General features: G+C 39.1%; 1 protein-coding gene across 5 annotated transcripts in view; it reads left to right on the top strand.

Moving 5' to 3' along the window:
* Cep126 (centrosomal protein 126) overlaps positions 1-16517 on the top strand; it is a 102696-nt gene that overhangs the window by 65746 nt on the left and 20433 nt on the right. For all 5 annotated transcript variants that reach the window (XM_046466811.2, XM_058570745.1, XM_058570749.1 and 2 more), the window contains one exon: positions 8448-8557. In XM_046466811.2, coding sequence (XP_046322767.1) covers positions 8448-8557 — 110 coding nt within the window. The remainder of the gene's footprint in view (positions 1-8447; positions 8558-16517) is intronic.

The following is a 16517-nucleotide window of genomic DNA, read 5'->3' as shown; positions in this document are numbered from 1 at the left end:
AAATCCTACCATTTCTTTTCAAAAGTGTGATAGCTCTGCATTTATCTGCTACAAATATTGACTTTCACATAAGGAAATGAATGATACCATTGCCTTAAGTTTTTTTTAAAAAGCTACTTCTATATAGACTGTCATTGCCCATAGCAACTGGTTGACTCCTCATGAGCTACTTTTCCTCTTCTGAGGGAATGAACTAAGAGCCCATATTTCCTGCTAGTAGGAACCGGTTGCTTATGGGTAAATAGGACTGGGGGAGAGAGAGAGAACAGAAAAGCAACTCTTCTTTTTCCAAAGGTATAAATAAATATTATAATTAAAGAGTTAATTTAAAATTTAATATTCAAAGTCTTCTTCAATTAGACCATAAACTTTTAGGGAAAATGAACTTTTTTTGTAATTCATCACTGTGTCTCCAGGCCCTAACAGTGCCTGACAATTCATAGGTACCCCAACTTTTCTGTGAATTGGGTGGGCACAAACACATTACCAGACAGAAAATTAAATGCAAAGACTGCAATATAAAAGTCTTCAGTGCTTGTCTACAAAGATCTAAATTTAAAATTTTTTTCCTCTCATTAGAATTTCTTTTTTTACCCAGTTATTTCACAATATAACTTTAATTTAATACTTCAAAAATAAAAGTCTCTTACAGATTATGTAATAATAATAAATAATAAATAAATAAATAATGATGTTTATCTATTTCGAATTTCTACTTTCTTTTAGTTATAGGACTAAGGATTTTAAATTTATTATCTTACTAAACTTTATAGTAACCCTGAAAAATAAACATTTTTAAAAATCCCATTTTTGCAAAGAAGGAAACAGAAATTCCCTGTGGCAAGAACTAATAAATAACAGAATTGGCATTTTAATCCAGATTTCTATGGCTCTAAGACCTGTGCTTTTTTCTACTAAAACCATACAGTAATATAGTTACTAAACATATATCATGTATCAGACTCTGAGCTATCAGAAAAAATAATTGGAAACTTAGTTTTCCAAATAGCTTATGTAATAAAGGGTAGCCTATACTAGAATCCTCATTCTCTGATAAAAGAATGGGATATGTATTTTCAACTGGAGAAACTACTATTTTCCTGATATTTAATGAAAGGAGGTACTTCTCTCAGGAATATAAAAAACACTGGAAACAAAGAATTTTAGCCACATTTTGATAGATATAAAAATATTCAAACTGTTGTATATATCTATACCTCTTACTACAATAATTATACTTAGAAAATCTAAAAATTCTAACAAAACCAAATACTTAGCAGTCATTCAAGATTTTTTTCAAAATTAAATGTCTAACATTTTAAGTTACTTCTATGGTAATAACAAATTATAGTTCAGTGAGAATTTATTCATTTTCATTTTCCCACTCCTATTTGCCAGGTCATTTCTGTTATCACATTTTTTTTTCCAAGAGAGAGAGAGAGAGAGAATTTTTTTAATATTTATTTTTTAGTTTTCGGCGGACACAACATCTTTGTATGTGGTGCTGAGGATGGAACCCAGGCCGCACGCATGCCAGGCGAGCGCGCTACCGCTTGAGCTACATCCCCAGCCCAAGTTTGGGTTGTTTTTACTAAAAGAATAAAATATTATGTAAATCAGCCCTTAGATGTGGGATAGATGATATCAGGACATGTATATGAAACTGGAAGAAAAGAATTCCTAGAGAATCATCTGGACATTTACATCAATCTCTAGATTGGACCATGGTTACCATTTTCATATGACACTAGAAATTTGTTCAGAGATACCAGGATAAGTTTTATTACTTACCCTAATGCCAGAATTAGCCAGACACAGTGCTGCATACTTGTAATCCCAGCAACTTGGGATGCTGAAGCAAGAGGAATCACAAGTTCAAGGCCAGCCTTGTCAACTTAGCGAGGCCCTAAGCAACTTAATAAGACTGTCTCTCAAAATATTAAAATGGGCTGGGGATTTTTATCAGTGATAAAGTTCCCCTGGGTTCAATCCTCACTATTGACAAGAAAATCAGGGGGGGTAGAAAAGAAGAGACCAAGTTATTGGCTATTATAATAATTATTAGGTATTATTTAAATGCACATATGTGGATGAAATAATACATAACAGTTTTAAGCATACGCTGTATGCTTAAAACTATGTCTAGGACTGGGGATGTGGCTCAAGCGGTAGCGCGCTCGCCTGGCATGCGTGCGGCCCGGGTTCGACCCTCAGCACCACATACAAAGATGTTGTGTCCGCCGAAAACTCAAAAAAGAATAAATAAATATTAAAAATTCCCTCTCTCTCTCTCTCTCTCTCTTTAAAAATAAATAAATAAATACATAAAGTCTAGCTTTAGAGCTGGAATGTTCTAGAATAGAAACTACCAGTGGGCATCTTATGTTATAAGAATGTGTTTTCTAAAGCTACATGTGTATACTGGGTCACTATGACAAATATGTTTATTTTTCTGAGACACAATCAAATCAGCATGAAAGTTACTAGCATGGTGTATAAGAGCTAGAATTTTAGAGTTTAGAGCCCAACTAAGTGGAGCTGAATCTCAGCTTTACCCCTTACTGGCTCTACGAATTTGGACAAGTTATTTATCGTCTCCTGTGCCTTAATTTCTTTATCTGTAAAGACGGTGGTGGTAATCATACCTATAGCCCTTAGAACAATATCTGGAAATTTATAAATGCTAAGTAAATATTAACTAGTATTATGTTATTTCTGACTCTCAAAAGTCAGATGTTCAAGTCCTGGCCAACTTTCCTGAAAATTGGTGGCTTCTTTGTGTCTCTGTTGTTTTATACCTATATTTCTATATCACTTGCATACATTTGTGCATATGTGTGTGTATTAGCTATAGGATCATAATTAACATCAATTAAATTTAATATTCAAACCCATGTTCTCCAGTATATAATTTAATCTCAGGGCTCAAAATACTTTAATTTTGTTCTTCTTTCTGACTCTTAATATAACATATGTGTATACTTCCATGTACTTCCCCAAGATATTTATATGTTTACATAAATATTCATATTCTATGCCCCAGACTAAGTAAATTTTCTACTCCTTAGCCCCCCAAAACCTAAGTATATACCACAATAATTTTGTATTTACACATAATGTTCTTCCTGACTCAAAGCACCTTTTTACTTGTGAATCCACTACTCCTTTTAACATCGAGCTCGGATATAATATTCTCTATAAAATCTTTCTTAATTTTTTAATTCATTGTAATCCTCTGTGCTTTCATTTAGTTCTGTCTATAATTCTACATGCAATTTAAGCACTTTACTGCAATAATCCATTTAACTTTGTATCCAGCCTTCTAAACCAACATCCTCAAATATTATCATTATTAATAAAATTTTGAGAAATATATATGCTGTACATATGTATTACTGTACTAACATGTGCATATGAACCTTAATCAGAACACAACATTTTATTTTTTTTATTTTTTCTAATTATACACGACAACAGAATGCAATTCATTTCATTGTATACAAATGGAGCAAACCTTTTCATTTATCTGGTTGTACACAATGCAGATTTGTACCATTTGTACAATCATACATGTACCTAGGGTAATGATGTCAGTCTCATTCCACCATCTTACCTATCCCCATGCCCCCTCCCATTCCCAACTTTCCTTTGCCCAATCCAAAGTTCCTCTATTTTTCCCATGCCCTCTCCATTATGGATCAGCATCCACTTATCTGAGAGAAAATTCTGCCTTTGGTTTTTTTGGAATTGGCTTTGCTTAGCATGATATTTTCCAGCTCCATCTATTTACCTACAAATGCCATAATTTCATTCTTCTTTAATGCATAGTAATATTCCATTGTGTATATATACCACAGTTTCTTTATTCATTTATCTATTGAATAGTACCTAGATTGGTTCCATTGTTTAGCTTTTGTGAATTCAGTTGCTATAAACATTGAAGTGGTTGCATCCCTGTAGTATGCTGATTTGAAGTCCTTTAGGTATAAACCTAGGAGTGGGGTAGCTTGCAAATGGCAGTTCCATTCAAAGTTTTCTGAGGAATCTCCATACTGCTTTCCAGAGTGGTTGCAACCAATTTGCAGTCCCACAAACAATATATGAGCTTACCTTTTCCCCACATCCCTGCCAACATGTATTGTTACTTATATTCTTGTTAATTGCCATTCTGACTGGAGTGAGATGGAATCCCAGTGTAGTTTCAATTTGCATTTCTCTAATTGCTAGAGATGTTGAACACTTTTTTATATAATTGTTGGGCATTTGTATTTATTCTTCTGTGAAGTGTCTGTTTAGCTCCTTTGCCTATTTATTGATTGGGTTATTGGGGGGCGGGGCGGTTGGTGTTAAGTTTTTTGAGTTCTTTATATATCCTGGAGATTAATGCTCTATCTGAGGTGCTGGTAGTAAGGAATTTTTCCCATCCTGTAGGCTCTGTCTTCATGCTCTTGAATGTTTCCTTTGCTGTAAAGAAGATTTTCAGCTTGATACGATTACTTTTATTTCTTGATTTACCCTGTGCACTTTAGGAGTCCTATTGAGGAATTCAGCTCCTAAGCTGACTATATTATAGAGATTTGGGCCTACTTTTTCTTCTAGTAGTTGCAGGGTCTTTGGTCTAATGCATAGGTTCTTGATCCACTTTGAGTTGATTTTTGTGCAGGGTTAGATATAGTGGTTCAATTTCAGTTACTACATAAGAATTTCCAGTTTTTCCAGTGCCATATGTTAAAAGGGCTATGTTTTCTCCAGTGTATGTTTTTGGAAACTTCGTTTAGTATGAGATAACAGAATTTATGTTGCTTTGTTTCTGTGTCTTCTATTCTGTACCATTGGTCTTCATATCTATTTTTGTGCCAGTATCATGCAATTTTTGTTACTACAGCTCTTTAGTATAATTTAAGGTCTAGCATTGTGATGTCTCCTATGTAACTTTTCTTACTAAGGATTGCTTCGACTATTTTGGGTCTCTTTAATTTTTCAAATTTAACTTCATGACTGCTTTTTATATTTCTATGAAGAATGTCTTCAGAACCTTTATAGGAATTACATTAAATCTGTATAGTGCTTTTGGTAGTGTGACCATTTTGACAATGTTAATTCTGCCTATCCAAGAACATGGGAGATCTTTCCATCTTCTAAGGTCTTCTTTAACTTCCTTCTTTAGTGTTCTGTAGTATTCATTGTAGAGGTCTTTCACTTCTTTTGTTAGATTGATTCCCAAGTTTCTTTGTTTGTTTGAAGCTATTGTGAATGAGGTAGTTTTCCTAATTTCTCTTTCAGTTGATTCATCATTGATGTACAGGAATGCAGTTGATTTATGGATGTTAATTTCATATCCTGCTAATTTGCTGAATTCATTTATGAGTTCAAGAAGTTTTCTGGTGGATTTTTTGGATCTTCTAAATATAGAATCATGTCACCAGCAAATAGTGATAGTGTAAGTGCCCTTTTCCTATTTGTATCTGTTTAATTTCTTCCTTTTGTCTAGTTGCTGTGGCTAGGGTTTCAAGGACTATGTTGAATAGAAGTGGTTGAAAGAGGGCATCCCTGTCTTGTTCTAATCTGTAGAATTTTTCTCCATTTAGAATGATGCTGGCCTTCAGTTTGGTGTATACAGCTTTTATAATATTGAGGTATATTCCTACAATCACTAGTTTTTCTAGGGTTTTGAGCATGAATTGATGCTGAATTTTGTCAAATGCTTTTTCTACATCTATTGATATAATAATGTGGTTCTTGTCTTTAGGTCTGTTGATATGACTTATTTATTTCCATATGTTGAACCAACCATGCAACCCTGAATTCCACTTGATCATGGTACACTATCTTTTTAATATGTTTTTGTATGTGATTTGCCAGAATTTTACTGAGAATTTTTGCATCTATATTCATCAGGGATATTGGTCTGAAAGCTTCTTTTCTTTATGTGTCATTGTCTGGTTTTGGTATCAGGGTGATACTACCTTCATAGAATGAGTTTGGAAGAGTTCTCTCCTTTTCTGTTTCATGGAATAATTTGAATAGTGTTGGTTTAAATTCTTCTTTGAAGATTTTGTAAAGATTAGCTGAGAAGCTGTTTGGCCCTGGGCTTTTCTTAGTTGGTAGGCTTTTGATGGCATCTTCAATTTAATTGCTTGAAATTAATCTGCTTAAATTTTCTATGTCTTGCTGTTTCAAGTTGGGTAGGTCATATGTCTCTAAAAGTCTGCCAATGTCTTCAATATTTTCTATTTTATTGAAATATAGATTTTCAAAATAGTTTCTGATTATCATCTGTATTTCAATAATGTCCATATACTTCCTTTTTCATCACAAATTTTAGTGATTTGAGTTTTCTCTCTTGTTTTCTTCATTAGTTTGGCTAAGGGTTTATCAATTTATTTATTTATTCAAAGAACAAAATTTTAGTTTCATCTATTTTTTGAATTTTTGGTTTTAATTTTATTGATTTTTTTGGCTTTGATTTTAATTATTTCCTGACTTATACTGCTTTTAGTGTTGACTTGTTCTTCCTTTTCTAGGGCTTTGAGATGTAATGTTAGGTTACTTATTCGGTGACTTTCTATCTTTTAAAGAATGCATTCAGTGCAATGAACTTTCCTTTTAGATCTGCCTTCATACTGTCCCAGAGATTTTGATAAGTTGTATCACAATTCTTATTTACCGCTAAGTATTTTTTAAGTATTTTTTTATTTCATCCATGATTTCTTCTACTATGCATTGGTCATTTAATAGCATGTTAGAGTAGCTTCTATTTTTTATTTTATTGTTGATTTCTAATTTTATTCCATTATGATCTGATAGAATGCAGGGTATTATCTCTATTTTTTTGTATTTGCTAAGAGTTGCTTTATGGCCTAAGATATGATGTGTTTTAGAGAAGAATCCATGCGCTTCTAAGAAAAAAGTGTATTCAGTCCTTGATGGATGAAATTTTCTACATATGTCTGTTCAGTCTAAGTTATTAATTGCATTTTTTTAGTTCTATAGCTTCTTTATTTAGTTTTCATTTGGAGGATCTATCTAGTAATGAGAGAGGTGTGTTGAAGTCACCCAGTATTATTATTTTGTGGTCTATTTGATTCTTGAAATTGTGAAGGGTTTGTTTGATGTATGTAGATGCTCCACCATTTGGGGCATGAATATTTGATTGTTATGTCCTGTTTATGTATAATTCCCTTAAGCAGTGTGAAATGGCCCTTCTTGGACCCTTCTGATTAACTTTGGCTTAAAGCCAACTTTATCTGATATGAGTATAGAAACCCCTGCTTGTGGATAAGATCATGTGAGTAAGTTTTATCCCATCCTTTTACATTCAGTCTGTGGTTGTCTTTGCCTATGAGGTGAGTCTCTTGAGGCATCTTATTGTTGGGTCATGTTTTAATCCAATCTGCCGGTCTATGTCTTTTGGTTGATGAGCTTAGGCCATTTACATTCAATGTTATTATTGAGATATAATTTTTATTTCCTGTCATTTTGTTTTATTTTTCTCACAGCACTTATTACTTGTATTATTTTATGATTGCCATTCTAACTGGAGTGAGAGGAAATCTATGTGTAGTTTGGACTTACATTTCCTTGATTGCTAAGGATGTTGAACATTTTTTTCATATATTTGTTAGTCATTTGCATTTCTTCTTTTGAGATATATGTTTAGTTCATATTCACATTAATTAATTGTGTTTTGATGTTAAGTTTTTTGTGTTCTACATATAACCTGGTTATTAACTCCCATCAGAAGAGTAGCTGGCGAAGATTTTCTCCCATTCTATAGATTATCTCTTCATACTCTTATTTCCTTTGCTGTACAAAAGATTTTTAATTTGAATCCTTCTGACTTATTGATTCTTGGTTTTATTTCTTGAGTTTTAGAAGCCTTGTCAGAAAGTTGGTGCCCTGTACCAGTGTCTTAAAGTGTTAAACTTAAATTTTCTTTTAGAGGTTGCAATGTTTCTTTTCTAATTCCTATGTCTTTAATATACTGTAAGTTGATTTTTGTTTCATTTGGAACTTTCATTCCTTCAAGATAACCAAGATTACTATGTGCAATATATAACAGTCTGTCTTACAAACTAACTAGATTATCAGTGTCAATCATTTATTGCATGAGTAAAGTTTAATTTCTAATTTTTAAATGAAGCATAAATTAGAATTCTAATATGTTCTTCCTGCACACCAATGGCTTATTTTACATACCTTCCCGGTGTTCTAGCACCAAGTGTCAGAAGTCACTGATCCAAAGCATAAGTCCCTCAAAAGCAGGAATTGTGTTGAATTATACTTGTAATTGTACCATTCAAAGAACATATGAGAGAAAACTCAATAAAATTTATAGATGAAATGAATAAGTTTTCTGTGATGTTCCAAGGTAATTGGAAAGTTTACAATTGATAGAGTATACTCAACTTGTATAATTTCTGACATTGTGCTGGCATTTGTTTAAGATTCTACTGTTAGAAGAAGAAAGCAAATTGAAAATAAGAGGAGAAGTCCTTTAGAGCAGAAAAGAAAAAACCCTGGATCTGTAGGACAGAAGTACAATGAGCAAATAAATGTAAGTATAGCATTAGTAAAAATTTCTAAATAATAGTGAAAAAAATTGTGTGGGAAGCAGAAGGCTATTACAGTCCTTGCTGTAAACTATATACCACAACATAAATATAAATATAGCCAAAGTCACTTGTGATGCAGTCTTAGAATCTTACGCTAAGCTTTTGTACTATACTTATTTTCTGTCCTATAATTAGCCTATATGATCTGTTACCAATAAAGGTTTTAAATCAACTTTTAAGAAATCACTATTGTTATTTTATCTGTTATTGTTTATAATGAATTCTGGAAAAACTTAGGTCATGCACAACAAAATTCAAAGTTTTTGAAATATACAGAAGAAAAAGAAAAGGAGGTAGAGAAGATGAGAGGAAAGTAGGAAGAAAGAAGGGAAAGGGAAGGAGAAAGGGAAAAAAGGAAGGAAGGGAGGAAGGAAGGAAGGAAGGAAGGAAGGAAAACTAGAATCATGAATAAAGGAAGCATGTATTTTAATCATAAAGACTAAGACAGTCCTATCTGATTGAACATCCTACTTGAATCTGAGCTTCCTGGAAGACATGGCAAAAAGGAAAATCAAATGAGCTTTATAATTTTCTGTCGCGACCCCCTTGCCCGCAAGGAAGACGCAACTCTCGAGAATCTTCTCTCAACAGTTTATTCAGGTCCCTGGATATTTCTTCTTCTTCCTCGGGTGCCCCTCCCAGCCTTAATAAAGCATCCCAAGCCCCAATGCAAAGCTGCCGCGTGGAACTTTCTCACAGGGTGGTGAAAAATCATGTGCCAACTTTCCCAGATAAGAAATTGTTTGTCACAGACCACAGCGGAGCCAGCGCCATCTTGTAATGGCGACCATAATCTGCAGAAACGGCAGAAGCGGCTCACCACAGTTCCCCCTTTTCTATTTTATTAAAACAATACAGGCGAGAGTAGAGGTCCTATCCCACTGTGCAGAAGTGGCTGCATAGTATGGCTCAGTCCCAAGGAGGGCCCTTCCCCAGATCTGAGGCCATATCAGCCGACGCCTTTTTTCGTGGGGCGGGGCGTGAACGCGTCTAACCCGCATGCAATAGGACATGCTCTCCTTGAGGTCCTCTTCAAGGATCACTCAAGTGCAGTGCCTTGCCTCGCATCCTGTATCGTGACGATGGTGGACGAAGGGGGATAGCTGAGGCTGAACTGTGGCTGTTTATAATGACAAACAAGTTGACAGCACCCTGAAAGAAAGGCACGAACTTCAAGGCGATAGAAAAGCACTAGTGTGGAAACCCATCTGCGTGCAATGGCAGTAAGACCGGCAGAGTGCAAGGGCTTTCCAACACTAAGAGAATAACAAGGAAAGTCATGTCGATCCCAGTGCAATGTTATAATAACTTGGGGTGTAACGACCATGACAAAGGTTTACTGCTTAAGATGCGCAAGCCAGACTTGAGGCGAGTTGCCATTTCTAAAGCTGCAAGAGCTTGTATGATCATAGCCTTTTCTTGTGCATGGCGAGTCTTAAGGCGACAGAGAAGCCACAAACAGAGTACAACACTGAAGCAACACATTGCACCAAAAATGCCTACTCCCACCCACTCTTTGAAGAAGGAAAAAGCAGAAGATATCCAATCGGTGAATTGACCCAAAGTCACTGGTTCGACACGGGTACTATTCAAAACAGCAATCTGAGTTAGTTGAGACTGGATCAAGTTTTCTGCTTCCATGGACCAGGTTCCGGATAGATACTCTCCGATGATGCGGGAGGCATTTCTGGAATCATTAAATCTGACAGAGGTTATACATAAATGTGCACGTTGGTCAACACAACCCAAAAGCACCAAGTCGGCCAATTCTTCTACCTGAGCTTGGAGTAAATCTATTCTTTGGTTGGCAGCTAAAATCCCTGACAAAATATGTTGATTAATTGAATTTTGGGACTCAAGTATAGTAGAAGTTTGTTGAACAACTTGATTAATGGTGGCAGCAGTTTGTACTTGACTGGCCATGGCCACTCCGGCCGTAACCGCTGCAGCAGCAGACACTGCCACAGCTGTCACTATAGCTGCCGTAATTCCAAAATCCCTGCGGACTCTAAGTAGCTCAACAATGGGGAATTTATCTGGGTCCGCAGTGACTGGGATTGGGACAAAGGTTGGAATTTTCATAACCACTGCTACAGTCCAAGAACCATTCCAACACTCAGATAAGAGACAGGTAACACTAGAACAATCCAGCATCCCTGACGAGGTGTCATTAGTCAAAAGGAGCAAGAATGGGGATTGGACGCAGACCATCGCAGGGGGCAATGTGGCATTATATAGCAAAGAGTTGAACGAAACAGATGTAAGTCTATTACCCCGTTCACTCTCGCGAACAGTACCAGAAACATTAGCCAGCCAGCTTCTGACTCCCAGCAATTGAGCCAATGCAGAAATATCAGCTGAAGCCCCCTTCTCATTGAAAATCAGCCATTGAAACCAGGACCAACCTACTCCTGTAGAGGAGTTGGCACTATGGTTAAAGTTATAAACATACCTCTTAAGAGAGGGGGAAAAAGAGAAACCCTTAGCAACTTGAAGTCTCTCCCAAGAATGATCCTGACAAGGCGTAAATGTTGGGGGGAAACCAAGATTAGGGGTACAGTAAGGAGAGGCCTTAAAATGAGTGGCATTGTAAGTACTATTAGAAGAAGGAGGCACTGGGATTAGTACCTTGGAGATCATAGCCAAGGTAGTTATGTTAAAAGCAGAGCTATTTACAGGGGTCCCTGAACCTAATTGCTTCCCTGAAACTACTTGGCTCAGTACGGCATTAATAATACTCCCTGAGACCTGATTGGACCGCAATGGATCCTCCCAGTTAGTCAAATTTTTGGTCTTAAGGCTGATGCAATTAGCGTTTCCAAGGCTGAAACAAAAAACTCCTGTGAGATTAACCTGAGATTGATTAAAAATGCTCTCCACGTCCCCTCTAGGAGAGGCACAGGGAGCAGACATCTCACATGAGGTAGAGAAAAGAGTGGGGAGGACACTAGAACTACCATGAACCGGCATCGGCATTGGCCAAGCCCGTGCCACTGCCCACCACTGCATTGGTGTCGTCTGTGCCATCGGCACCAGCACCAGAACCAGAGCACGTAGCAGAGTGAAGATCCTCATCACAGGGTTGCTGTGGTATCTCTTGTTGTTGGTCGGTTGATGTCAAGACTCTTCTTGTCAGACGTTCAGGGACCCACAACGGCTCCGTGCGATCCTGGGGAAAAACACATACAGATCCTCGTGCCCATGTCAGCACGGGGTCGGGGCCGTTCCATTGGCCCGTAAGAACATCCTTCCACTTAACATAGCCAAACACAGAGGGCTGAGGGGACACATGTCTATCGGCCACAGAGTGACCATGAATATCCAAATTTAAAAAATTAATGGTAAAGAGAGCTAAGGACAGGCGTTCTTTAGGAGTGTGTTCAGCTCCTATTCCCCCTTTTTGTTTTTGTAAAGTTTCCTTTAAGGTGCGATGAGCACGCTCAACAATGCCTTGTCCTTGAGGATTGTAAGGCAGACCATGAGTAAGCTGCACTCCCATGGTAGAACAAAAGGATGTAAATTGTTTGCCAGTATAAGCAGGTCCATTATCAGTCTTAAGGGATGCAGGAGCACCCCATGCTGCCCATGCTTCTAGGCAATGAGTAATAACATTACGTGCCTTCTCTCCCGACAAAGCAGAGGCATGAATAACTCCAGAGCACGTATCAACAGAAACATGTACATACTTGAGGTTACCAAAGTCAGGTATGTGCGTCACATCCATTTGCCAGACAACCAATGGCTTCAATCCCCGTGGGTTCACTCCATAAGTAGGGGGATGAAGAAATGTGACACAATGGGGACATTGTAATACTATCTGACGAGCATCCGCTCTTGAAATGGAAAAACGCCTGCGCAGCGTTAAAGCATTAACATGGAAATTCTGGTGAAATAATTTAGCCCCCTCTAAGGAGGAAGCCAAGCATATCAACTGGTCTCTAGTGGCTGAGTCTGCACAGGCATTACCCTGTGATAACGGACCAGGAAGAGAGGTGTGAGCCCGTATGTGCATTGGATAAAAAGGAGCAGTGCGGCTACAGATAAGTTGTTGAAGCTGATTAAAGTAAGCAGATACATTATGGGCATTACTAATAGCTCCCACGGCCTCCAGGACTTTGAGTGCTTGTACCACATAAATGGAGTCCGAGATAAGATTAAAAGGAAAAGAACATTGTTTAAAAACCTCAATAACAATTTGCAGTTCAACCCATTGTGGATTACCAGGAGCAAATTGATGCTGAACAGGGGGAGAATCATTAATTACATAAGCTCCCATTCCAGACTTGGAACCATCAGTGAAAATATTAACAGCCCCCGGAATTGGGTTGGGTGAAGTTACCTTAGGGAAAATGATGGGATGTTCTTTAACAAAATGGAGTAATGGATGGGAAGGGTAATGATTATCAATATCCCCTTGAAACGAGCAACATAGAATAGCCCAGTTGTCTAGAGTAGCACACAAAACATTAAGCTGAGCCTTAGTATAGGGTATAATAAGAGAAGAAGGTGATTGTCCGAAAAATTGAATGCTTTGGTGGATCCCTTTAAGTGCTAACGCTGCAACAGCATCAGGATAGTATTCTAAAGATTTTCCTGGGGATATATGTGGGTGGATCCATAGTAAAGGCCCATCTTGCCACAGTACTCCAGTAGGCTGCCGCATAGTGGCAAGCACACATAACTGGAAAGGTTTATCACTGCGGAGCCTGCATAGAGTAGCATGTTGTATAGCTTCTTCTACTGTTATAAGGGCTGCCCTGGCCTCTTTGGTGAGGCTACGAGGAGAAGCAAGATCTGGATCACCCTTAAGGGTAGCATACAAAGGCTGGAGCACACCATTAGGAATATGTAAATATCCCCTTATCCAATTAATATCTCCCAGCAGTTTTTGAAAATCATTCAGAGTTTGGAGATCCTGAGTTCTTATGGTGATTTTTTGTGGTTTCAATTTGTCATGCCCAATGATTGCTCCCAAATACTCAATAGAATTCCCCGTTTGAACCTTTTCAGGTGCGATATGTAGCCCATATTGAGCTAACAGCTTTACTAAGTCTCTATAGGCCTCATTAACTATCTGCTCTAACTTAGCGGCCAATAACACATCATCCATATAATGAATGATCTTGATGGAGGAATACTTATGTCTGAGAGGTGCGAGTGCCTTCCCCACATACATCTGGCACATCGTGGGACTATTAGCCATTCCCTGCGGCAACACTACCCACTCAAACCTAAGATCTGGCTCCTCGTGGTTACACGAGGGAAGGGTGAAAGCAAAACGTTGTGAGTCTTTAGGATGCAAAGGAATAGAAAAGAAACAGTCTTTAATGTCAATAGCAATAATATGCCAGCCCTGAGGAATAGAGGAGAGCAGAGGCAGCCCTCTTTGAATGGGCCCCATAAGTTGCATTTGAGCATTAACTGCTCGTAAATCATGCAGTAGGCGCCACTTTCCTGATTTTTTCCTAATAACAAATATGGGAGTATTCCATGGAGAAGTGGAAGGTTGGATGTGACCCAAGTCCAGTTGTTCTTTGATTAAATTATGGGCTGCTGCCAATTTAACCGAGGGAAGAGGCCACTGAGGCACCCAAACAGGCTCCTCGGTGAGCCATGTTATGGGTATTTGAGCCCCAGTGGCCCCTAGGAAAAACCCAGACCAAATCTGTTAAGCTTTTGATGACCTTGCACAGGATGCCTACGCCCCTGTAGATGTTTTCCTAGTCCTAGACCTGGCCTATACCCCATATTTTGCATAATCTGTTGAGACGCCGGGGAATAGTCATTACTAAGAGTGAACCCCATGTCTTTCATCAGATCACGACCCCATAAAGAGATAGGTAAATCAAGTACATAAGGCTGAAAAGTGCCATTGTGTCCTTCTGGGTCCTTCCAAGATAGATGTCTACAGCTGATTTGAGGGGCTTGGGCATATCCCAAACCTCTCAGTGATTGATCTGAGAGCTGCACCGGCCACCCCTTTGACCAGTCCTTTTGTGCAATTATACTACGATCTGCTCCAGTATCGAGCAATCCCAAAATTGATTTGCCTTCTATGGTTAAGTTTAAAGTAGGACGGTCATTCATATCTAAGGACAAATAAACAGAATTCCCTCCAGTAACTCCAATCTCATCACTTGTCCTTGAAAAGGAATCAGCAGAAAAGCGGGTATGCAGGCTGGGTAGAAGTAACAATTGGGCAATCCGGTCTCCTGGGGAAATAGATACAATGCCCCTTGGAGCTTCCACCATAACTTTTATTGTCCCTACAGTATCAGGGCTAATAACTCCAGGAAAGACATGAAGACCTTGCAAAGTAGAAGATGCACGTCCAATTAGCAAACCTACAGTGCCAGGCGGTAAAGGCCCTTTGAACTCAGTTTCCACCAATTGGACTCCCATCTTAGGTGTTAATACGAGTCTGGAGGTGGAACAGAGGTCCAATCCCGCGGCACCTGTAGTGGCTCTCCGCGTCTCATGGGATGGCGTAGAGATGGCCATGTCTCGGGTTTGGGTGTGACATTCTCCATTGCCCCATATATTTGTGGGCCCTGGGGTCGGGGGCCCCTTCGGCCGTTTTTTGGCCCAGCTGAAATAGGCTGTCCATGGATGTCCCTCATTGATCTACACTCTTTTGCCCAATGCTTCCCTTTTTTACATTTTGGACACAGCCCTGGTTGACGAAAGCCATTGGAAGGGCCACCGTGAGGGGGTCCAGTAAAATTATCTTTTTTAGGACATTCACGTCTGAAATGACCGGGCTGACCACAATGGAAGCATGTTCCGGCACCAGGATTGCCCCCTTTTGCCACCCGAAGGACAGCAGCTGCAAGACCTGCATTAGTTAGAGGTCCTCCAATCTCTCTACACACTTTCATCCATGCTTCTATGCCCTTATTTTTATAAGGAGTGATTGCCGCTTTACATTCCTTGGTGCATTGTTCAAAGACCAATTGCTTGATAAGGGGCATGGCTCTATCAGGATCCCCAAAAATCTTTCCAGCAGCATCCACCATCCTTGCTACAAAATCTGAAAAAGGTTCTGTAGGGCCTTGTAGAATCTTGGTCAAATTGCCAGACACCTCTCCTCTATTTGGAAGCGACTTCCATGCCCGAATACAAATATTGTTAATTTGATCATATGCCTCAAGAGGAAATCCTGTCTGTTGATTTGCAAATCTACCCTGTCCCAAGAGCATATCCTTGTCCCAATGGGGGCGTCCCGCTGCATGGTTTTGGGCGGCCTGCTCTATTGCGCCCTCTAGCACGAATGCTCTCCAGTCCAAATATTTACCCGGGGAAACGCAAGCCCGAACAAGGCTAGCCCAATCAGAGGGAGTCATACAGTATCTAGACAGATTTTCCACCTGAGTCAGCGTGAAGGCGGCATCCACCCCATAAGTGCGTACAGACTCCGCCAGGGTCTTCACAATTTTAAAATCTAAGGGTTCATGGACTCTTCCCCTGTTGTCATCCTGAAAAACTGGATAAGCAAGACCCATCTCAGCGTGAACAGCCCTCCATGTTTGGGCATGGAAAGCTCTTCCCGAAACGCCCCCGCCATCCGGCGGTGGATCCGGGGGATCGCTTTTCTTGAGCCCTTGCTTATCTGTGTTCCCTTCTCCTACAGCTAAACTCCCTAGCTGACGAGACAGCCTCTCGAGCTCTTCCTCCTCATCCTCCTCCTCCTCTGACCCACTTTCGCATGGGGGTGTACGCAGCGTACTGAGATCTGGATACAACCGTTTCCTCCCCCGTCTCATGCTCTGCACACTCCCATCCTCCCGAGTCGCTTCACTTTCTGCCATCTCCGATTTTTCCTCATGCAATCGCTCTAAAACCTCCTGTCCTTTAGTAAGTGCTTCCTGACATCTATCATCTGTAAGGCAACTACGGACCATT

Source organism: Marmota monax, unplaced genomic scaffold (genome assembly GCF_021218885.2).
Source record: "Marmota monax isolate L192 unplaced genomic scaffold, Marmota_monax_Labrador192_F-V1.1 WCK01_AAM20220418_F8-fsc00045, whole genome shotgun sequence".
Classification (NCBI taxonomy): domain Eukaryota; kingdom Metazoa; phylum Chordata; class Mammalia; order Rodentia; family Sciuridae; genus Marmota; species Marmota monax.
The sequence above is the reverse complement of the archived record's forward strand: the minus strand, read 5'-3'. Positions and strand labels throughout refer to the sequence as shown.